Genomic DNA, 23,532 nt, shown 5'->3' with positions numbered 1-23,532 from the left:
AATAAACAAATGGGAACTAATTAAACTTAAAAGCCCTTGCACAGCAAAGGAAACCATAAACAAGACAAAAAGACAACCTACAGAATGGGAGAAAATAGTTGCAAACAAAACAACTGACAAGGGATTAATCTCCAAAATATAAAAACAGCTCACACAGCTCAATATCAAAAAAACAAACAACCCAATCAAAAAATGGGCAGAATATCTAAATAGACATTTCTCCAAAGAAGACATACAGATGGCCAAAAAGCACAAGCACATGAAGAGATGCTTAACATCACTAATTATTAGAGAAATGCAAATCACAACTACAATGAGCTATCACCTCACACCAGTCAGAATGGCCATCATCAAAAAATCTACAAACAATGAATGCTGAAGAGGGTGTGGAGAAAAGGGAACCCTCCTGCACTGTTGGTGGGAATGTAAATTGTTACAGCCACTATGGAGAACAGTATGGAGGTTCCTTAAAAAACTAAAAATAGAGCTACCATATGATCCAGCAATCCCACTCCTGGGCATATATCCAGAGAAAACCATACTTTGAAAAGATACATGCACCCCAATGTTCATTGCAGCACAATTTACAATAGCCAGGTCATGGAAGCAACCTAAATGTCCACAGACAGAGGAATGGATAAAGAAGATATGGTACATATATGCAATGGAATATTACTCAGTCATAAAAAAGAACGAAAGAATGCCATTTGCAGCAACATGGATAGACCTAGAGATTGTCATACTGAGTGAAGTAAGTCAGAGAAAGACAAATATCATATGCTATCACTAATATGTGGAATCTAAAAAATGTACACCTGAACTTATTTACAAAACAGAAACAGAGTCACGAATGTAGAAAACAAACTTATGGTTACCAGGAGGGAAAGGGCGGGGATAAATTGGGAGATTGGGATTGACATATACACACTGCTATATATAAAATAGATAACTAATAAGGACCTATGCATAGCACAGGCAACTCTACTCAATACTCTGTAATGACCTATATAGGAAAGGAACCTAAAAAAGCATGGATATATGTATATGTATAACTGATTCACTTTGCTGTACACCTGAAACTAACTCAACACTGTAAATCAACTATTTCCAATAAAAATTTAAAATAAAATATCTATGAGAAGGTATACAAGAAAAAAAAAAAGAACCTCACGGAGGGTGGGTTATCTGGGCAGCCTCTAAAACCCTCATGGGCACTTGGTTCCTCTGTTGAGTGAAAGTGCCACCTCCTTTCCCACTGGGTAAAGACACTTGAGGGGAAGGAAGCTTTCTGGCATAGTGACCCATGCCCAGGGTTTAGACAGTCTACTTTCAGGGGAAGAGGTGACTTAGAGAAATCCAGAGAACAAAGAAATTGATTTTGCTTTTGGGTTTCACAAGCTGAGGTTCGGCAGCAGACAAAAGATCTAGAAGATTATGTGAACAGTGAAAACCTGTTTTCCCTGCCCTAAGAACAGATTTCTCAGGATTGGTAGAGAAAGTCAGAGGAGAAGGTGAGTTTACATGCAAGCATGTTACTGAGGAGAAAGAAACCCCCAAATGGCCTGAGGTTTGTGGATCTGAGACTGAGAAAGATCCCAGAGCTCAACCCAAGCACTGACGTGGCTAAGGTGCAGAAAAGAAGAAATAACCATGTGTCATGTTTAGGCCAGTGGGCCTTGGGCAGGTCCTCCAAATTACCCCGCCTGTAGAGAAGTGACCCCCACCCTCCTCTACTCTTTAAAGTTAGGCAATCCCAGTTTCTTCATTTATAAAATAAGAATAATAAGCCCTATGTAAGGGTGGGCCTGAGAATTAAGTAAGAGCACACAGATGAAAGCTCTTTCAAACTGTCAAGCATTAAACATAAAGGATAAAGCATAAACAAAGCATAAAGATTATTGAGCTTTTAAAAATTATATACACACATGCAAATTCAACATAGCAAACAGGAGCACACATTTTTGAACTGCTCCACGAACTTTCTTAATTGTTCAGCAGAGGACATACTGCTGATGCCCACGCCGTGCGATGGACATGTTGGCCCTAACTAACACATTTGCTCCTCCCCGTCACAGATTTCTTTAGGCTTGTGACGGTTTCCTTCTCTGCTAGGATCCATAGTTTTATCAGCCAATTCCACGTGTGCATATTATGATATATACACAGACGTATTTACCCACTAATATTTTGGTATTCACAATTGATACCAAGATGATAGGGAGGTGCTGTTTCTGTGGAGAGCAGCGCTGGATTAAGAAATTTTGTGATTTAAACATTAAAGATTACGGTGATCACTACTGGCCCCCTCATTAACAAATTGAAGCAATAGTAAAACAAAAAATATGACCAACTAATTTCTAATAATTCCCATTATTACTATATTGGTACTTTTTAGAGAGATCCAATTCTTTAAAAAGGGTTTTTTTTTTTTGAGATTTAATTGACATGTAACATTACATTAGTTTCAGCTGTACAACATAATTATTTGCTATATGTATATACTGTGAAACGATCACAATGTCTAGTTAACTTCCATCACCACACAGAGTTCCAATTATTTTTCTTGTGATGAAAACTTAAGATCTACTCTCAGCAACTTTCATTTATACAATACTGTATTATTAACTATAGTTACCAGGCTGTACGTTTCACCCCCATAATTTAGTTACTTTATAACTAACTGGAAGTTTGTATCTTTTGACCACCCTAAAAAAAATTTTTTTTTTCCTTTTTTGATGTCCCTTCTGGTATTGAAGTCTGTGCTTACTGAGTCATCCCCAGACTCATGCACCGGAAACCCAAAAAGGCCAGGTTGGGCTGGGCAGAAGCCTGGGTCTCACGTGTCCTTCCAACCGTGGCTATCAACACACAGGGAGACCTGCATGAGTGAGCGAACCCAAAACATAAGCGTAGCAGCTGATCAAACTCAGTGCTCCTAGAAGGGGTCTAATCCAAGATCCCGAGACGATCTCAGGACAAGCACAGAGAAGCTCGGGCAGCGAGGAGGGTCCGTGTCCCTAGAGAGGTAGCAGCAGCCAGCGAAAACTTGGAAACGTCAGCCCAGCCTGCACGAGCGGCTGCAGCTAGGCCCCTAGGAGGTGTGACTGGAGGGAGGGGAGCCAGACGGGAGGGGATGGGGCTAAGGCTGAATCACAAACAGGAGACGGACCGACCAATAGAGATGAGCAAGTCTAGTTACCAACGGAGAAACCAAGGCGAGGGCTCAGGCGTTCGGCTAGAGCCAGAAACGGGGCGGACCAGAGCAGGGGAGAACGCGGCGGCGGGCCAGGCCTGGGCAGGGGCGGGGAGAAGGCCTGGAAGGCGGAGCAGGCTGTGAAGACAGGACCTTCTCGTGGGCATCCCGGCCAGGTCAGAGGGAGACCAAGGCCGGAGGGAGGGGCAGGGGCGTGGCCAGGGCTCAAGAGGCGGGGCAGGGGCACTTCGAAACCCAGAGGGCGGGACAGGGGCGGGGTTAGAACGCCGGAATATCCAAGCGGAAGACCTGCTGGGCAGATCCAAGCCCAGAGGGTGGGGCAGGGACAAACCCAGGACTCAAGCGAGCGCCCAAGTCCGGAGGGCGGAGCAGGGTCTGGTCCAAGTCCTGAAGGCGAAGCAGGGGCAGGGACAGGCCGGCGACGATGGTCAGACGACGAAGGGCCGCGGGCCTAGGAAGTGCAGGGCCAGCACGAGCAGGCCAAGGAGCAGCAGCAGCCCGAGCAGCAGCCGCAGGAGCGTCCGCGCTGTGGAGCCGCGGGTTCCCCGGCCCGTCGACTGCACGTATCGCTCCACGGCGTCCGCGAAGCTGAACTTGTCGGGCACGTAGCCAAGCTGAGCGCGGGCCTTAGCGATCTGGAAGGTGTGCGTCACGGCCACGCTGCGCACCTGCGGGGAGAGGCGGGGCAGCCGAGGAACGGGACTAGTGGGCGTGGGGAGCAACCTCTACCATGTTTCACTCGGATGAGAGAGGGTAGGGATTTCCCTTCCGTCGCACAAAGATTTAAAAGAACCTCTATGCTGGATCTTGCGTCTGCGACGCCCTCATCGGGGAAGACTTCCTGTCTCTCTTCCACCTCCATTTTCCTCGAGGGGGCGCCTCCAGGATACACTTTCTGCATCTCCCCACCCTACTGAACTCCTCAGTCCCCCAAAAGTAAAGGCCCCACCTCTGCACTCCCCTTCCCCGGCCCTAGCACGATGCCGGGGCTCAGGAGGCCCTTGATACATTCTGCTTGTGGCCTGAGTGCAGCTATCCGGAAAATTGTCTCCAGGAAACATCCTTGACTTTTCAGCCCACAGCCCCAGATGGAGTCTGGGCAGGCAGGCTCCAGGGTGCAGGCTTCACGCCCTGGCTGATTAACTGAGCTTCCCTAAGAGACGAATTCAATTATGCATAAGTGATTACTCTCTCCAGGGTTTGAAGCTGCGTTTCCTGATGCCAGATGGCCTGGGTCCCACAGGCTTCAAAGGTAGTGCTGACAACAACAATTACTGAATAAGTACTCTGTGCCTGTCATGGGCTAAATTCTTTCTAGGCCATATCTCATTTAATTTTCTGAAGTGGTAATACCACCATCTCCTCTTTTGAAAATTGAAGATCAGAGAGGTTAAGTGACTTGCCCAGGGTCACACAGAGGAGCCAAACTCTAGCCCATGCCCTTCCCTGCTATGCTAGGATTGAGAAGATACCCTCCCACCTGACTCATTTCTTCGCCTTTTGTTCCTCAGCTGGACACTGGGAAGGAGTCCACTAGCTGCTTGATTCTGCTGTGGCCCTGAAACAGCCCTTGGGGTCAAGCCCCTTGTCTTGGATGCTTGTGTGAGGAGAGAGGGAGAGAGGCCAGTTCTTGTCCTTTTTTGCCTCAGCTAGTAAGTTCAGGGCTTTGGCGGGTACAGCTGTGAACTAGGTAGGCAGGGTCCTGGGACACAGCATTCTCAGATCTCAGGCTTAGATGTCACCTCCTTTGGGAAGCCTCCCTAACTTCCTCAGAATTGGCTTAGGTGCCCCTTCTGTGTACTCTGAAGTTCCTCATTATTTCCCCCAGTATAGCCCTTGCTGGGCTGTCTTCCCCTTTGGGCTGTGAGCTCACTGTTAAATGAGATCATAATCTTTTTGCCCTTCCTAACTTAGCAAAGCATCAGAGACAATCAAATGAGAGAGTGGACTGGAAGGATTTTGCAAATAACACCAAACACCACGTGTTGCTTTACTCTTTACAATCTGCATTAAAACATCCTCTCTTTTAAACTGTATGTGCGAATAGAAAGCAAGGACTGTCTTGCCTCCACTCCTCAGCACAGTGCCTGGCATACATTAGGTGCTCAATACATGTCAAATGAATGAAAAAAGGCTATGAAATCAAACTAGAGGGCTAGTTGGTGTGTCATAGACTGACCAGAAGAGGGCGCCCGAGCTACAGTGCCCAGAAACTTCCCAGCTAACTAGGGATCCTTTGCCCCCCGAGTTGAACAAGGAGACCCACAAGTGAGTGGAGAGAGAGGGGAGCCAGCTCCCTACCTGACCACAACTCAGCAGCACTTTGGCAGCTATTTTATGTGACTATGATTCCTGACATTTCACAAGCTAATGGTTAAGCTTGAAATCATTTAGGTCTCCTCTGGGTTCAAATCTCGATGCTGCTACATAAGGGAATGATCATGAGCAGGTTATTTCACCCCTCTCCCTCTCCCCGCTGAGTGTTCCATTTCCTTCTCTGTACATGGAGGTGATAACAGAATCCACAGTGTATAGTAGTTGTGAAGATTAAATGAGATAAACACAGTGCCTGGCATTTCACACTCAATAGATGGTCCCTATTTTCATTATTCTCTTTCCTCTGCTAGTCCAGACGGTTCAAAGGAGAGACCATAGGGAACTGCTTCTTTCTGTGGCCCGTTCTCGATTCTCTGAGGTGGAGAGCACTGAGCTTGGAATGTGAAGCCAATTCCAGAATGGTGGGACCCAGGACAAATCACTTATTTCTCTAGTGCTCAGTTTCTCACCATTAAATGAGATCATAATCTTTTCGCCCCTCCTAACTTAACAGAGCATCAGGGACAATCAAATGAGAGAGTGGACTAGAAGAATTTTGCAAATAACACCAAACACCACGTGTTGCTTTACTGTTTACAACCTGCATTAAAACACCCTCTCTTTTAAACTGTATATGCAAATAGAAAACTGCATCATCATTATTTGAGAACGGTGTTCTTAACACAGTAGGTACTTAATATATACTTATTATTCAGTGAGCAGGAACTGTGAGCCTCGAATCAACAGGCTGTGTGTGTGTGTGTGTGTGTGTGTGTGTGTGTGTGTATTGATGGTTATTGGGAGTAGTGACATTCCAAAAAGTGAATTTCATGGAACCTGCCTTTGGGAGCCTCCAGTCTGGCTGGGAAGACAAACTGCTTATGAATGAAATGACAGTGATAAAGGATGGGCTTGGAGCTGTTGCCCTTCAGACCAAGAGAGCACAGCCTCAGCAAAAGCTCAGAGGTTGGGATGTTATACAGGATCTGGCCCTAGATTTGAGCCCACATGGGAGGTTCTGAGACCTCAGACAAGCATCCAGTTACGGTGTCAAAAGGTGAGGGTTTGTGGCAGTGGAGAAGGGGCAGGAAGGCAAGTGAGGGGCACAGGGGCTCCCCTCACAGCAGCCCACTTACCTCACTCCGGGTGAGCAGCGGGGGGAGGCTGCAGATGGGCTTCAGGGCCAGGTGCAAATACTCCATCACTGTGGCTGTGTGGGGAGAGAGGGACCAGTGACCAGGGGGCCTGCTCTAGGCAAGCTCCAGGGAGGTTCTCAGGGACAAGTCAGTTGGGGGCATTATTTGCTTTGCTAGGGGGAATCTTCACTTTGCCAACTTTTCCTGTCCTTGGATTCCTTTAAATCAGCAGTTCTCCGCACACCCTGGGGTGCCTTGTTTGGCTGTGAAATATGTCACAAGTAAGTTATTATTAATATTCAAAGACTGACATTTTAAAATAAATCTGAGCAGATTCAAAGTGATCTCTACAATCATGTCTCTCTCACTCACTTCTATCCCGATATGCTCTCTTGAGTCAGGGAGAAAGAAGTTGGAACAGTGGTTCAACTCAACCTGGGTTGCACTTCGGACCACTTTTTAAAATGTTCCTTCTTCCCCCACCCCCTTGCTTCCTGCGGATGCTGAGGTAATGGGTCTGGGGGTGTGGCTGAGGCATTTCTACATTTTAAATGATTCCCAGGTGATTCTACTGTGCAGCCAAAGTTAAGAAGCACTGAGTTTACAGTCAGCTCACTGGGAATTGGGAATTTATAGACAGTCCTCCAAAACTGCCAGAACCTGCGGTTGAACTTTTCTCAGCTGGGGGCCAAGGAGTGTCAATCTTGGTGGTAATGCTGTGCAGGGGAAGTCATCCTGTGTGGGCGCCCTGGGGGACAAAAATTTGCAAACCCCTGCTTTAAATGGCAGGCATCCCAATGCCTTATTTTTTATTTTTATTTTTTGTCTGCGCTGTGCAGCACGTGGGATCTTAGTTCCCAGACCAGGGATCGAACCCACATCCTCTGCATCGGAAGTGCGGAGTCTTAACCACCGGACCACCAGGGAAGTCCCCCAATGCATTTAAAGTGCAAGAGATCCAGCTGAGGTTTTCCAGGAACACAGTTATCTGTGACTTGAGGGCCACCTGCCCCCTCGGGCTGATCACTCCAAGCCTGAAGCCCGTGCAGCATTCCAGCTGGAAGGAGGCCAGCATAGGGAAGCTGGGGCGTGAGAGTAGAGACTGACCTTCAGGGTGAGGAGGAGAATCTAGGGTCAAACAGAACCCTCACATGTCCAAAAGCAGCCTTAACTCCAGGGTGACCTTGGGGGATGGGGCAGCCCCAGGGCTCCCCCTCCTCCGCCTGGCATAGCGCATTCCAGCACAGACAGCAGGACTGGCCGTGGGCTGCGGAGTCAGCCGAGCCCCGTGTGAATTCTGCCTCTCCCACCTTCTCACTGGGGCACCGTGGGCAGGTTGCTAACCTCTCAGAGCCTCAGTTGCCTCATCTGTACAATGGGCCTAACCACACCCACCTTGCAAGTGGGATAGGGTTTAAACAGGGCCAGGACTAGGGTGAGGGGAGTGAGGTGCCTCGAGTGCAAAATTTAAGGAGGCACTTGCTCTCAGGGCTGGGCAAGTGCAGATGGGGCTTGGAGCATTTGACTCCTGAGAGTGAGGGTTTCCTTAAAGTTTGTGCTCTCAGTGCCCCACTCACCTCAGCCAGGTCCTGGCTCTGGGTTTAAAATGAGGTAATGCATGTACATCTGGCACATGGAGGGTTTTCACATACACACTCCTTTCCTCACCTGACAGGTAAACCCAGGAAGTAGGAACCTGGATCCAGGGCTTGCTGTACCCCAGCTTCTCAAACTGCAAGGAAACATGGCTTGAGGTGAGAACAGATCCTTGGGGGGCTGGTAAAGGCCACATGTTGCCTTTACCCCAGGGCCAGCAGAGCACCTCCTGGCCCCTCCTCAGCTGCCCACCAAAGGGGGCAGACCCCACAGCCAGCCCCAAGTTTACACCAGTCTTTAAATGAAGCCCACACTGTGACCTGGAAAACTAAGTAGGAACTGACTGCATGGGGTGCAGTCCCATCATTTAGTTATTTTTTACATCTGCGTACACCCAAAGACACTCTAAGGCACTTATATAGAATCTGATTATTCTCTAGAATCTACTTTTCTGCTATTAAATTAAAAAAAAAAAAGCATACGTATGGAGGGTGGTGGGAGAAGCATGAAGAGATGGGCTGGAAAAGGATGAACTGAGGTCTTCACTTGTATGAAAACTCTCCAGGTCAAAAAGACAGATAATAACAAGTGTTGACAGGATGTGGAGAAACTGGAACCCTCTTACACTGCTGGTGGGAATGTAAAATAGTGCAGCCGTTTTGGAAAACAGTCTGGCAGTAACTCAAAAGGTTAAACATAGAGTTACTGTATGATCCAGCAATTCCACTCCTAGGTATATACCCAACAGAAATGAGAAAGTATGTCCACACAACTATTTACACACGAATGTTCATACAGCATTACTGATAACAGCCCCAAAACGGAAAACCCAAACTTCTATCAATTGATGAATGGATTAACAAAATGTGGCACAGCCATTGAATGAAATATCTTTTTGGCAATAAAAAAGAATGAAGTACTGATATGACACATCCGCAACATGGATGAACATTGAAAACATGCTAAATGAAAGAAACTTAACACAAAGCCCATATACTGTATGATTCCATTCATAGGAAATGTCCAGAACAGGCAAATCTACAGAAGCAGGAAGTAGCTTAGTGGTTGCCTATGGCTAGGGGTGGGGTGTGGTGAGAGGTAAATAGAAGTGACAGCTAAAAGGTATGGTTTGGGGAGGTTCTTTTCTGGGAAGGTGATGAAATGTTCTAAAATGTGTTTTGGTGATGGTTGCACAACTCATACTAAAAACCATCGACGTGTATGCTTTCAATAGGTGAACTGTACAGTCTATAAATTATATCTCAATAAAGCTGTTAAAAGTTGACATGCAAAGGGCCTGAATGCCCCCAGGACGTATCCTCCAGCACGGGGTTTCTGGTCTACCCCTTCCAGGAGTCTGTAGGCTGCTGGGAGAGGAGGCCAGGACTCTCAGAGGGGCTGCAGCGTAGGGGCCCGAGGGCCAACACCTCCCTTTGTGCTTTGCCTACCTTCTACTTACCTCTTTCAGGGCCTCACCACATAGTACGGGGACCACAAGCAAAATCCCACAGGGCAGGACATCGACATAAACCAGGAAGCGGGCTGGGAGGGACTATGGCAAACTGGGGGAGCCCACAGCCCCCCAAAGGGGCAGCCGCCACCCAGCTCCAGCCAGTTCCAATGTTGCCCAGTGGACACTGTTGCCAGAGCTGGTCTTTAATGTGAAATCCTCTGATTGTTTTGGAAAAGGTGACAGGGAAAGAAGACGTGGGGATCCCTGAATTCTCACTTGGGATGGGGGCGGCGTCCAGGCACCTACCAGTGGGGCCATCCACTCGAAGAGGTTGACGCTCTCCCCATCATTGATGTAGTACGCCTGCCCACTCTGAGGGGGACACGCGGGGAAGGGGACGGTCAGGCACATGCCCGCCGCCTGACCTCACCCTCTCCGATGGCTCCCAGCAGCTGCCCCAACTCCCCACTTCTCCTGAGCAGCCCTGGAGACGGATCTGAACAAGTCCCTTTGAGTTCTGGGGCTGCCAACTGACTAGCTGTATGACCTCAGTGGAGTCACTGAACCTCTCTGTACCTCAGTTTCTTCATCTGAGAAATGGGAGCATAATAATGGCATCTCCCCCTTGGGCTGTTGTAAAGGTGCAGGTGACAATATATGTAAAACGCTTAGCATGCGGTGACTATAATTCCGGGCTCAACAACACCTACCTCACAGGGTCATTTCAAGGAGCTAACGATGCTCTAAAAGGCCACTTTCCCCCCCACCCCATCAGGCAGCTTGAATCGGGGAGCTATGTCGTGTGTGAGCCAGGAATCCCCAAGGGATGGGGGACACGCCTGCAGCCCGAGGGGTAAGGTCGGGGGAGCACTGCAGGAGACTCACGGCCACGTAGCCCTTGGCGGCGGTGAGGGCCTCGGCTGCCAGCACGTGTGCCTGCACCAGATTGCACACGTGGACCCAGTTCATCCTCGTCCTGCGGTCCCCAAATCGGAATATGAACAGTCTCTTCTTGATGTGGCCCTGGTGGTGAGGGGAGAGGGCGAGAAACACAGACCAAGCCTGGAGTGGCTTTAAAATCCATCTACACGCAGAAGGCTCCCAGGCCAGACTCCTCTGTCCCAGCCCCACATGCCTTCCGGAAGTCTCCACCTGGCTGCTGGATAGACAAGGCAGACTTGTCCTGTCCTGTGAGCGCCTGATCCCCATTTGGCTGTCCCCTCCCTCACTCTCCACACCCAACCCGTCTGCAAACCCAGTCGTCTCAGCCATTACAATCTGTCCAGAATTCGGCCACTCGTCATAGTACTGACTTCCGCCCTCATCTCTCACCTGGACACTGAAATAGCCTCCTAACTGGTCCCCTGCTTCCACCCCCGGCCGCTGTGGCCTGTTCTCCATGCAGCTGGGGGATCCTTTTGAATCCTAAGTCAGATCGTGTCTCTTCTGCTCAGAAACTTCCGGGCGCCCATCCCACCAGGTCAGGTGGCAGAGGAGGCCCTTCTGCTCTGGCCCCAGCTACTCTCTGACGTGTCTCCCACCGACCCTTTTGCTCACTCTGCACGAGCTACTCGGCCTCCTCCCTGGAACGTGCCAGCAGGTCCCCACCTCAGGGCTTCGGACTAGCCTTTCCCTCTGTCTGGAAGGTTCTTCCTCCAGATAGCTGTGTGATGCACCTGGTCACCTCCTTCAAGTTGCTCAATATCCCTGCTTGAAGAGGCTCCCCGACTGCCGGCACCCCCGGCTTCCCCCAACCCCACTCCAATTTTCCTCTTTCTCCATAGTCCCTGGCACCTTCAAACGTTCCTTGTATTGTATCATGTTTATTCTCTCTCTCTCCTCCTGTGAGAATATAAACCCCACAGGGGCGGGAATCATCTGTTTTGTTCACTGACCTGTGCCCAAACCTGGAACAGTTTTTCATTTCCAGCTTTGTGCCCAAGCTGTCTCCTCTATTTGGACCACTTTCTCTCTACCACCCCATTTCCTTGGTTAGCTCCTTCTGTATCCAAACAGCACAGCCATCACTTCCTCCAGGAAGCCCTCCTGGACCTCCCCTGCCAGGCCCTCTCTGCTGTGCTCCCATCTTCTCCCTCTCACCTCTACACAGCCCTTACCACCCTGAATCTGTGACTATGGCATCTGTCTCCCTGACTAGGTTGTGAGAAATTTGAGGACAGGATCTAGAGCCCCTTGTAGCTATATCCCTGGCAACCAGCCTTCTCTGGAGACAGGTTTTCTGCGTGAAAAGCCTGGTGCTGGCAGCATGAGATGAGCCATCTGGCCCTCAAGGGGCTCACGTCTGAGCAGGGCAATAGTTTCCTCTGCCTCTTCGGGGTCATAGCTCCATGTCTCCTCTACCGGTACCCAGGCCTGGCTGGCGCACCCCGAGAGCTCTGTTCCTGGTGGGCCTAATGGGGGCAGGACTTCTCCCAGAACTGAGGGTCCCCCGCTCGGGACACTGCCCCAAGACTGACGCGGTGACCGTGGGTCCCCATTCGCACACATATCAGCCAGGCTCCTCCTGTGCCTCCGGCCTGGGGCTGGGACAACATACCGCCACGCGGGGCAGGTGCCTTTGCTCTTCGGGGCCGTAGATCCCTGGGGGCCGGAGCACACATGTCCGCAGAGCGCCTCCTCCTACAACACAGGGGAGGGCAGTCAGGGGCCTGGGGAGGGGCGGACGAGCAGGGAGAGGGACAGAAAGGCTGTCCGCATCTCCTGGTTCTTACCCGGAAAGGTTAGTGGGGAAGGCAGGGTCTTGGGGTTTCCTCATTCAATTAATTATTCTCTCAGTCGATCAGTCAGTCATTCAACAAACACTGTTCAGAATCATCCCCCACCCCCAGCCCCCTCAGCACTGGGCCCTGGGATGGATGCTGTGAAGAATCCAAGGATGACCAAGAAATGGTCCCTGCCCTCACTGTGCTCTCAGGCCAGTAACAGAGGCAAGACCTACATGCAGGTATCTGCATGGCCCGTGAGAGTTCAACCAGCACTTGACAGACATCTCCTTCGACTCCGAGGGTCCTACTGTGTCCATTTTACAGATGCGCACAGACCCACACGCCCTCATGCCAATAGCTATAGTTCTTTCCTTTTTCTGGTCATCAGTTAGATAAGGACCATGATGGCTCTCAGAGAGGTCCTACTATGTGGCTGGTGCTCTGGTAAGCCTGGAATTTTTCCCTCAAAGCAACCCTATGAGGTGGGAGCTGTTTTTATTCCTGTTTTATGGATAAAAGAACCAAGGCTCAGAGAAGGGTTGTGATTTGCCTAAGGGCACACAGCTCAGCCTCGTGGAGCTGAGATGGGGACCAAAGTCCAGGCACTTTCCACTAATACCTCTGGTGATACAGTACTAACAAATAGGCCCTCAGCTCTCTCAGCCTGGGTCTCCTCACCTGGAAAATGGGTGCTTTGTAACTAGTGGTAGCAGTTATACTTTCCAGACAACAAATGGAGAAATGAAAAGACTAGAGCCATCAGCATGAGAGCTGCGGGTCTGTTCCCCTAACTCTCATTGCTCTGTGCCAGCAGAGTCCCCAGACCAAGACACAGCTTGGTCCAGGGCTTCCCAAATTCTCTGCTGAGGGGCCCCCACTGGTAGAAGTGGGAGCATGTCTCCCCAGGGGAAGTCTGGGGGTACAGCCTGAAGGGCTGCTCCAAACATATTCCTTTTAAGTCTTAAGAAAGCCTACAAATTTTTCAATTTATTCTCATAATTCATTTGGGTTTAAGATTAAAATTTTTAAAAATTACTATTTGTAAATTATTTGATGCCCAACCCCAACTCCTTAACTGAGATGGAGCCTCCTGGAAGATGTTCCACTCCTCCAAGGCTCAGGTTTCCCAAGTGGCTGTGCCTGCAGTGTGGGGAGCCTAGTGTATGCCATCCTCTGGGACCGGAAGCCCACCTTCCTTTGGGGGTCCCTTCCGCTTTGCACCAGGTCTAGCGGGGGACTGTCAGTCTAGATGCACCTCTCTGCCCTGAGATGGCAGCCACGGGACCCAGGCTGGGCCAATGCCATGTTCTCACCCAGGAATGTGACTCTGTGCATCACTGACACGGGATCGAAAATCATAGGAGTGGGTTCACCCTGAGAGACTGATCACCAGCTCCTGCCTCCCAGGTCCCTGGAACTGCCCCGACTCTGTCCATTCTAAGCCCTGGTGGTCATTTTTCTGGAATATATTTTCCAGAAGCTATCCCACATCCTTCCAGTATAAATTCCATTTTCTCCATAAAGTAGCCAGGGTCAGTGTCTCCGGGTCATAACCAAACACTCTGACTTCTCCCCCTCCAAGACCCTCACTTTACAATGAGGCCCAGTGTATTGGGTTGAACAGCGGCCCCCCAAAAGATATGTCGGTGTCCTGGAACCCGTGGATGCTACTTCATTTGGAAAAGGGGTCTTTGAGGATATAATTAAGGACCTAAAAATGAGATGAGCCTGGATTATCCGGGCGAGTCCTAAATCCAAGGTCAGGTATCCTTATAAGAGACTCACAGAGAAGAGACAGATGGAGAAGAGGAGAGGCCATGTGAAGACAGAGGAGGAGACTGGAGTGACGCAGCCACACACCAAAGAAGGACCCCCAAGCTTCTGGGGCCACCAGAAGCCGGAAGAGTCAAGGAAAGATTCTCCCCTCGCACTTTTGGAGGGAACGCAGCCCAAATGACACTTTGATTTCAGACATCTGACTGTGAACTGTGGGAACTGCGAGAGAAGAAATTTCTGTTGTTTTAAGCCACCAGGTTTGTGGTAATTTGTGCCCGCGGCCCCAGGACACTAATACACCCAGAGACAGGAGGACACAGCACATTCACGTGGAGCTGGGGTCTGCACGCCTCAGGACTCTGCTACAGGGACCAGGGTGCTCCATGCCAGGTTAGAGGCAGAGTCTCAGGGACCAGCTTGGGTAGTAGGGACTGGAAATCACCCAGGGTGACCGTGGCTGGACTCCTGCAAGGCAGGTATCAGGTGAGCTTTTCTGTAAACAGCCTGCAGCTAATTTTAAACTCTCGGTCACCTGGGCATGGTGGGGGGAGGTTGGTTGGGCTACAGCTGACACTGGCCAGTGGGGCGCTGGGTGGCCACGTCACAGAGGGACTGCGCCCAGGGTATCCATGACTCTCCTGACCATGGAAAGCTGGGGATGCTTGTATAAATAATTCTCAGCCAGAGGATTAGGTGTCTGGCTTGTAGGCTGCTGGTCCAGCCAGGGGAGGCCCTGGTAGAGAAGAGAATTCAACTGCAGAGGGTCAAACTCCTGGGAAACACAGATGGATGTTCCCACTGGGATAAGGGGTTGAGGCTTGACAGGCCCAGGGTGAGATGGTGGGGTAGGGAGGATTTTAGGGAAAAGAGTTCATGCTCAGAGACTTACTCAGCCATAGCTACAGTGGAGCACAATGGTTAAGCCCCCGCCTCTGGTTTTAGACTCCCCTAGGGGGAGAGGGGGTTTTCAAATCCCACCTCTGCCACCTAAGAGCTATGTGACCTTGAGCTAAGTCAGTTAACCCCTTAGCCTCAGTTTTCTCTCCTGTAAAATTGGGGATTATAATTTGAAACAAACTTTGCTCTCCAAATCCACTTGGCTCCTGAGCTTAGACAGTGAGGGAAACCAGGTTTTCTGTTTCTTTTTAGTTTCTGAATTTCAGAAAGCAAATAATGATAATTTAGATAGCAGGAATTTATCTGAATCTATTGATATTTGACTCCTGAGTTTGGAAAGCAAGGGGTAGCTAAGGCTCTTACCTCATATGGATGCTATGAAGAGTTGAGACTTTTGCAGGTAAAATCAGCATGTAAAATAGGGCTTGGCATGTAGTAAGCACTCAATAAACACAAAATGTCCATGTTGGTGTTTTTTCTTTTTTTTTTTAACAGTGCCCATCATTATTTTATTCTCACTCAAGCTCTTTGAGGTAAATTCCACTATCCATTTCTTCATAGGTGAGGAATCTGAGGCTGGGAGAGGGTAAGTGCATTGCCCAAGATCACATAGCTGAGAGGCGGTGGAGCTTGGATTTGAACTCAGTTCAGTCTGATGCCAGTACGTGGGTGCTTAGCCACTGTGCCATGCTGCCACCTGTCCTTAATCTACTATTATTTCTCTATCACAATACAGTAAGAAGAGGCAATCCAGTAAGGCAGCCGAGGCCAATTTTTCTGGGAGTTACTGAAGGGCCCCTCACTTGCACAGCCCTTCCAAAGCGCTATACTTCATGCATATTCATAAGTTTGTACTCTTATAAAGAGGGTCCCCAAAACTGGATCCCCTCCTATGTGGCAGAAAAGAGAGCTAGACGTGGACTAGCTCAAGTGTCTCCCCACCAGGCCATGAGCAATGTGAGGGCAGAGACTGGGCCTGACGTTTTCCGGGCTGTATCCCTGGTGCAGTGTGGGTGCTCAGAATTTGTTGGACGATGAATGTCCAAGGCCCTGGGGAAGCGTTCTTTGGAAGGAAGCTGGGAACATACCAGCTAAAAGCTAGGATCGCACATGTGCTTCAGGGAGGGAGCAGTGGGCATGCACGTTGGCTGTGAGCAGGGCCCCCCAGTACTCACCTGGGAGAGGCGTCCCGTTGGCCATGAGGATCAACTGGTCGGCAATGGCTTTGGTTCGGGAGTAGTGGTCCATGTGCTATCAGAGGATGGGAGCACAGAGCCACCGAACAGGGGTCAGAGACACTGCTGGCCACACCTGCCCGGCCCACCCAGCCCTCCCGGCCCCAGGGCTGTACCTCTGCTTCAGACCACATGGGGGTTCACTTCTGGGACCCCCACTGGGAAATGGGCAGGCCCTGAGCCCCACTGGCCCTCCTCTCCCCCTGGGTGGGAGCCACAGGAACAGAGGAGAGAGTTCAGAGCAGTAAAAACGACCAGGGGCTCCTTGATTCAGGGAGGCTCCCGCAAGCCACAACGCCTGCTCTGGGATGTGAACGCTGGACGTGAGTTGATGGATTGTTCACATGGAGTCCTTTAGTGCTCACGGGGCATTTTCACATACATCATCTCACTTCCTGGTCTCCACGTCCCCATAGGGTGGTGCTGTCACACCCAGATGAAGAAGGAGAGCCTCCAAGTGAAGTGGTTTGCTCAGGGTTCCACAGTAGAAAGTGGCTTTGCTGGTTCAAGGCCAGGTCTATGTGATTTCAAAGCTCCTACTGGCCCGACCAGCCAAAATAGGAGAAGGCTTTTGTGCCACACCGTTTTGGGGACCCTTTCTTCCTACGTCTTACCCTGAGTTGTGAAATTGAGCCCGGCTCCGCCCATCCCTACCCTTTGGGCTGTGGGTTCCAAGTCCATTGGCCCCGCCCACCTCTCCTGGAAGCCAGGTACCTTCTCCAGTGGGAAATATGGCACAGAGTCCTCATCGCCCTGTTCTATGGGCGTCCCGCCGAACGCGACATTGACGGTGCTGGTGTAGACAAGCCTGGGAACGCGCCGGTGGACACAAACTACAGCGACAGGTCACACGGCAACACACACACACACACACACATACACACACACACACACACACAGTTGATGTGAGCAGAGAGTTGGCTGAGGAGGTACCCGTGGGGACCTCCTTGGTTGAATCCTCCACCCAGCCTCCTGCACACATCCTGGCTCGGGAGGGAAGAGCCTCCTTCCCTTAACTTGGGGAGGGGTCAAGTCCCCGCTCCCTGGGCCCTTGGGGGCCGGGCCGGCTCATTCTTCCTTCTCAGTGTGGCTGCGGCCCCTTAGCTACCTTGCCAGGGACAGGTCAGAAGAAAGTCTCACTCAGTGGGGACATAAGGAAAACACACTTTAGAATCAGAGAGAAAAATGGGATGCAGGACAAGGCAGGACATGCCCAGACAGCCCAGATGTGAGTTTTCTAATTTGGTGCTTCAGCAAATTTTCTTGCTCCCAACCCCTAACCCCTCTGTGCAAACTCCACTCCCTGTGTCCCCAGACACACTGAGGCCACGCTGAGCCCCATGCCGGGGCCTGGGCAGGCCTGCAGAACAGGAAGGATGTGCTGCCCACTGGCCCTCTACTGGGGAGGGCGGGGGTGGGGGGAGGCTCCCACCTCCGTCCCCCTGCCCTGTCCCCCAGAGCCGGGCCTGCGCAGGGGTGGGGAGAGAAGCACAAACACACAGCAGGTCACACTCTGCTCTGAGCGCCTACCATCAATCACTAGTTTGGTGCCTCCAACATTTATAGACTCAATCTGCTCTTTTTGCAGCTAAAAGACAAGATGGAGGTGGGAGAGTCGGGGTGCTGTCTCATGCCTTGTAGCTGAGGCCGTGAGGCTGGGCTTGGGTGGCAGGGCGGGGGCCTGCAGCTCAGAGGCAGGGATCCCGAGGGGCCCATGGGCAGTGCGGGGGTCCTGGGCTCTAGTGCCCCTTTCTGCCACCATATGCCTGGGCCACAGGGAAGGTTCTATCCCCCCTCTGGCCATCAGCTCCCTCATCTATGAAGTGAGGGAAGACCCCTTTGGGTGGTCAGCAGGATTTAATAAGCCCCATGAGAGGACATGGTACAGGGCATGACACAGAAAAGAGCCTCAGATGTGTTAGATTGTTTCCTGGCTCTAGAAGTCTCAGCTTCCTTATCCGTAAGATGGACAAGTAATACTGTCCCTACCCAAGTGAGAGGGCTGGGCTTTGAAAAATAAAAACAACTGGGCTACAGTGAGAGCTCCTTGTGCGCCAGGGATGGGGCGAAGCCTTTACATCTCATTTAATCCCTACAACCACACGGGAGGTGGGTTCCATATTGATTTTCAAACTATATTTATTCTTGTTGCGGTTGTTTTCAATAGGTAATACAATCGCAAGGTTAAAAATAGCTCAAACAGTAAAACAAGAATGCAATGAAGAGGAAATTTCCCTCCCACTCCTGATTCCAAGTCTCCCTTTTCCCTCCCCAGACTGTTACCAGTCTCTGTATTTCTAGAGATAATCAACACATCAATATCAGCGCACACAATGTGTGAGTACATAGCTTTTTTTTTTTAAAAAAAAAACAGTGTCAAACACTGTTTTCATACCTTGGAAATTGTTCCGTTATCAGTACATATTGAGTTACCTCATTCTTTTGAATGGCTGCCTAGAATTTCATCGTTTAGCTATATCACAATTTATTTAAATAATCTCCAACAGATGGGCATTTCAGTTGTTTCCTGTTTTGTTATTAAAAACAATGCTACAAATACATAAGTAAGTGTAGTTTCTGAGTCAAAGGGTATTGCATGCTTTGATAGATACTGTTATACTGCTCTCTGCGGAGGTCGTGACATAAGTACTAGTGGTGTCCTCACTCTACAGATGAAGAAACAGAGGCTCAGAGAGGTTAACTTTCCGAGCCACACAGCTAGAAAATGGCAGAACTGGCATTTGGTCCCATGCGTGTAGCCCAAATCCTCCCTGGAGTGGGTGACGAGCATGATGAACACCGGGCACGAAGGGGGCGGGCAGAGCCGGGACCTAAGCCTTGCACGTGAGGCACTCACCTGCTCGGCACCAGACATTCCGCAGGAGGCCATGTGGAAGACGCAGTCCACCCCTTCGAAGGCGCGGTGCAGGGCTTCTGCATCGCGGACATCAGCCTGAAACAGAGAAGGAATACACGGAGGTAGGAGGTCTGGGTTCAAGGCAATCAGAGGTAACAGCTGTGCCAGGTCCCGGAGCCGGCCCCCTGACCCGACCCGGGCCCAGCACCTGCAGGGCCCAGACAGGCTGTGGGGCAGGATTTACTAGATGATCCCACTGGGCATCTTCATCATCATCGGCCCCATTTATGGAGCTAAGTCACAGAGGCTGTGCTCAGTGTTTTACATGCACTGTCTTCTCAACTCCCCACGAGACCCTTGCGAAGCAGATATGGTTAGTGTCCCCTTTCAGTGGATGAAGACGTGAGGCTCACAGGTGCGGGACCCTGTGGCCAAGGCTGCCCAGCTGGGAGCTGGAGTTGGAGCTTAAACAGTCTGACTCCGAAGCCTGTGCTCTTCAACGCCAGGCACTGGTTACACGTCAGACACCATCCCCTGACCTCCACCACCAGCCTTCCCCCCCGCCATCACTGCACCTGGATGAACTCGGTCCCCGGGCACAGCACCCACTGGGGTCTGCGGAGGTCGAGCAGGATGACAGAAGTGCCGCTCCTGGCCAGGCTGGAACCCAGGCTAAAGCCCAGGTAGCCTCCTCCTCCAGTCACCAGAACCTTCTGCTTAGAGGCCTGCACAGGTGTGGCCTGAGTCTTCTGCTGCAGTGCTGGCGTTGGGGCTGTCACGGGCTCACTGGCTTTCTGCCCAGCCCCGGATTCCCGTCTGGGCCCAGGCCCTACCCCTGACCCAGATAAAGGTGCAGCTCCTGAAGCAGGTACTGACCCAGCTCCTGGCCCAGGCCCCAGAGCTGGTCCAGGCGCTGAAGCAGCGCCAGGCCCTGGTCCAGGCCCCAACACTGCGCCAGGCCCTTGTCTGGGTCCCAGAACAGCACTAGGCTCCTTCCCAGGCCCTGACACTGCCCCAGTCCCTGGCCCAGCTCCTGAAGCAGCACCAGGCCTTGATCCAGGTTCTAGAACCACACCAGGCCCCAGCCCAGGCCCCAGAACAGTACCAGGCCCCAGCCCAGGCCCCAGAACAGCACCAGGACTCGGCCCAGGCCCCGGAACAGTACCAGGCCCAGGTCCAGGTCCTGACATAGCACCAGGCCCCAGCCCAGGTCTGGACACAGCACCAGGCCCCGGCCCAGGCCCTGACTCAGACCCCAGGCTTGAGACCCCACCCCAGGCCTGGCAGACAGGGCAGCTCTGCTCGCCCTGCCCTGCAGCTTTGCAGGCCTCTGGGGAGGAGCCTGCCAGGTTGGGCTTCATCTTCTACTGAGCCATGTGGACCCGGGATCTGTCCACCTGTAGGAAAAAATAGAAGAACGTATGTTCTAGAGTTGTCTCAACTCATGTAGATTATCAGACCCCTGGGGGCTTAGGGGACCTCCTGGTGGGAATTAGAGACCCTCTGAGTTCCCAAACTTGTCCGTTTCAGAATCTTGAGAACTTCCAAGGTGGCTGCTGCCTTCGTCAGAGAGAGTCAGAGACAAAGCAGCCAGGCCTTGGGTTTCACAGCTCAGGAAACCAAGGCCCAACGTCACACTGCGTGGCTGAGATTTACACCAAGAATTCCTGGCTTCTCTACCAGTTCCTTAAAATCCCGGTTCCCATGTAGTACCAGAGGGAGACAGATCAAATCGTGCCAAGGGGAACCCCACCTGACTGGGGGGGTGACTGCTTTCTGATGAGGAAATGGGGAGGGCTTCCTGGAGGAGGAGAGAAGGGAGGAATCCACATAGGATCCAAAGGGCCTTGGAAACTTGCACAAGTGCTGCACCGCCTCTGCCCTGGCAACTGCTGCCTCTGCTTCTCCCAGGTCCCCCAGCAGTGCAGATGGCTGGCACCACAAGGCCTACCAAGCCCCCAGTGGGCTTCAGGATCAGGTCTGTGGGTCTCGGGGGCCAGCACTGAGGATCTCATCCTCCTCACTCTAGACTTAAAGCGAGCCAGGCTGTCAGTCACTGTTACCATCGTCTCACCCCCAGCCCCCCACCTCCTGCTCCACCTGAGGATAAGGCTGGCCCAGAGGCCGGATCACCATTATCATCATTAATAACAGCAGCAACTGTGTACTGTCAGCCTGCTGTGCGCCAGGCCCCGTGGATACAGAGAGAGGTAAACTCTGCCCTGCGTGGCACACAGTGGCTGTAAAAAAAGAACAGGTGCAACCGGGTGACTGAATGACTGAGTAATGAGCCCCACAGGTGTTGCGGGTGGTGGTCACGGGTCAGGGACCAGGACAGCTATACAGCATCTTCTAGTCTCCTCTGTCACTGCCCTGCTCTCCGAAGTTCTGAGTGAGGGATATAGTCATGCCGCATACAAGCACTGACCCTCATGGGTGTAACAGGGAGGGGAGACACCCCAGATGTTAGTCGTCACAGGGGATGAGTCTAATTCCTCCACTGGGAGGGGGGAATACAGCCACAGAGTGGAGCCCTCCTCTACCCAGGCCCAGGGGACTCTGTCCTGGGGAAGGGTTTGCGGCACCAGAACTGTCCTTCTATCCTATGGGGCTGCTTCCAGCGACAAAGGCTGGGACCCTGCCTCAGGTCCCATTTGCTGGGTGTGCCCTTGGGCAAGGTCCTTATCACCTCACTGCACCTCAGTATCCACGTCTGTCAAATGAACCCCCATAACTCTCACAGATGGCAGAGTCCTCACAGACCACTGGCATGCACGCTCCAAGAAGGCTTGGATCACTATCGTGTCCATGGCACCCAGTCCTGTGCCTGGCACAAAGCAGGCCGTCAGTAAACAGCCGCTGAGTGAATGAAACCACTCAGGACTGTTCTGCATGAGGGAGCCAAGGGCCAAGCACCCGGCTGACCCCCGGCACTGCCGCATTTAATCTTCCTGGCGGTCCTCTGCAGCGGGGGCTACTGTTCCCATCATCCGGGGAGGGAAACTGAGACTCAGAGAACATTTGCGAACTCTGATGGAGTCTCAGCGAATGGCTGGCCCTGGATCCAGGTCGCTGGGGACCCAAAGCGGGGTTGGGTGAAAGGAATCGGTGGAAGATGGTCAGGGACCCCTCCGGGCGCGCGGGCGCGCCCGCCTCGATGGGGTGGCAGGAGCAGGCCCCCAAGCTGAGAGCGGCCGCCTGGCAGCTCGGGGGCGGGTCCTCCCTGCTGCCGCGTGCGCCCGCCGCCCCGCGTCCCCAGCCTCGCGCCCTGGCTCCGCTCACCCGGCCCGGCTCCCGCGGCGCTGCGTGATCCCGGCTGCAACCCCGCGTCAGTCAGTCTCCGCGCACAGCCCGGCGCTAAGGGGCTGCCCCCTCCTCGGGGCGGGGCCGGCCTGGGCTCCGGGGACCGCCCCGCGCCCGCCCCACGCCCGCCCCGCGCCGGTTTCCTGCGTACCGGCTGCACCCACTACCCCCTCCGCCGCAACCGTCGTCTCTAAGGCGGGGACACGCACGCTCTCCCAGCGGGGAAAGTGAGGGCGGTCGAAGGGTGAAATGGGCCACGATGCTAGTGCGGAAAGGGCGCGAAGGTTCTGCGTGCTGGTCCGGGTCCTGCCCGCATAGACGGCCTAGAACCCCAAGAAACGGTGTTTCTTTCTCCACCCACCTACCCATCCATGTCCTCTCCCACGTGGTCCCGTCTGTTCAGCCTGCCTCTTGCCTTCTTTCCTCCTGCCCTCCTTCCCTCCCTCCTTCCTCTCTTTCATCTATTCATTATCCCACCTATTCTTCCATCCACCTCTGTCTATTCATCCATCCTTCCACCAATTTTAAACTATTTTTTTGGTCCATTCATCCATTCATCTATTCACCCGTTATTCTGTCTTTCCACCTATCTATCCATCAAGCCTTCCATCCATCCAGTTCATTTCATATCTTTCTTTCCTGCCTTCCACCCATCCATCTACCCTTCCTTTCTTACATCCTTCCACCCACCTCTGGGTTAGCCATTCTCCAATGCCATCGTTCCACATTTAATAGGTGATTCTTCAGTGCTGTCCTTTCCCTTGCACTGGGGACCCAGATGGATCGCACCATCCCTGGAAAATTCATTTGCAAGTGCCAGTGGCAGAGGGCAGGCATCTGCCCAACAGTGGGCACAGCTTCCGAGCACCAAGGGCTGGTTACTTTGGTTTGAAGAGGGCTACTGGAAAGGCTTCACCTAAATGAACCTCCTCTGTGGACATAGGTGGGTGTGGGGAAGAGAAAAACCTCAGCCAGCACATGCGATGTGCCAGGTGGTATGGTATCTTGCTTAATCCTCACAAC

General features: G+C 51.9%; 2 protein-coding genes across 2 annotated transcripts in view; both read right to left on the bottom strand.

Moving 5' to 3' along the window:
* Positions 1 to 1,749: 1,749 nt before the first annotated feature.
* Positions 1,750 to 23,273, bottom strand: SDR42E2 (short chain dehydrogenase/reductase family 42E, member 2). Its single transcript, XM_082362648.1, has 12 exons — positions 23,200 to 23,273; positions 19,782 to 20,603; positions 19,207 to 19,302; positions 17,880 to 17,937; positions 17,064 to 17,182; positions 16,290 to 16,365; positions 12,273 to 12,355; positions 10,601 to 10,738; positions 10,022 to 10,087; positions 8,335 to 8,398; positions 6,667 to 6,740; positions 1,750 to 3,882 (listed from the first exon to the last, which is right to left on the bottom strand). Exons 2-12 carry the CDS (start codon positions 20,565 to 20,567, stop codon positions 3,643 to 3,645), a joined length of 1,800 nt encoding a protein of 599 aa, XP_082218774.1. The 5' UTR covers positions 20,568 to 20,603; positions 23,200 to 23,273; the 3' UTR covers positions 1,750 to 3,642.
* VWA3A (von Willebrand factor A domain containing 3A) overlaps positions 23,261 to 23,532 on the bottom strand; it is a 53,533-nt gene continuing 53,261 nt past the window's right edge. The window contains exon 33 of the mRNA XM_082362399.1: positions 23,261 to 23,303. The gene's annotated coding sequence lies outside the window, so the exon portion shown is untranslated. The remainder of the gene's footprint in view (positions 23,304 to 23,532) is intronic.

The sequence above is a fragment of the Balaenoptera borealis genome (assembly GCF_965194805.1).
Source record: "Balaenoptera borealis genome assembly, chromosome: 16".
Classification (NCBI taxonomy): Eukaryota; Metazoa; Chordata; class Mammalia; order Artiodactyla; family Balaenopteridae; genus Balaenoptera; species Balaenoptera borealis.
Note: the sequence above shows the minus strand (reverse complement) of the source record. Positions and strands in the feature narration are given on the sequence as shown.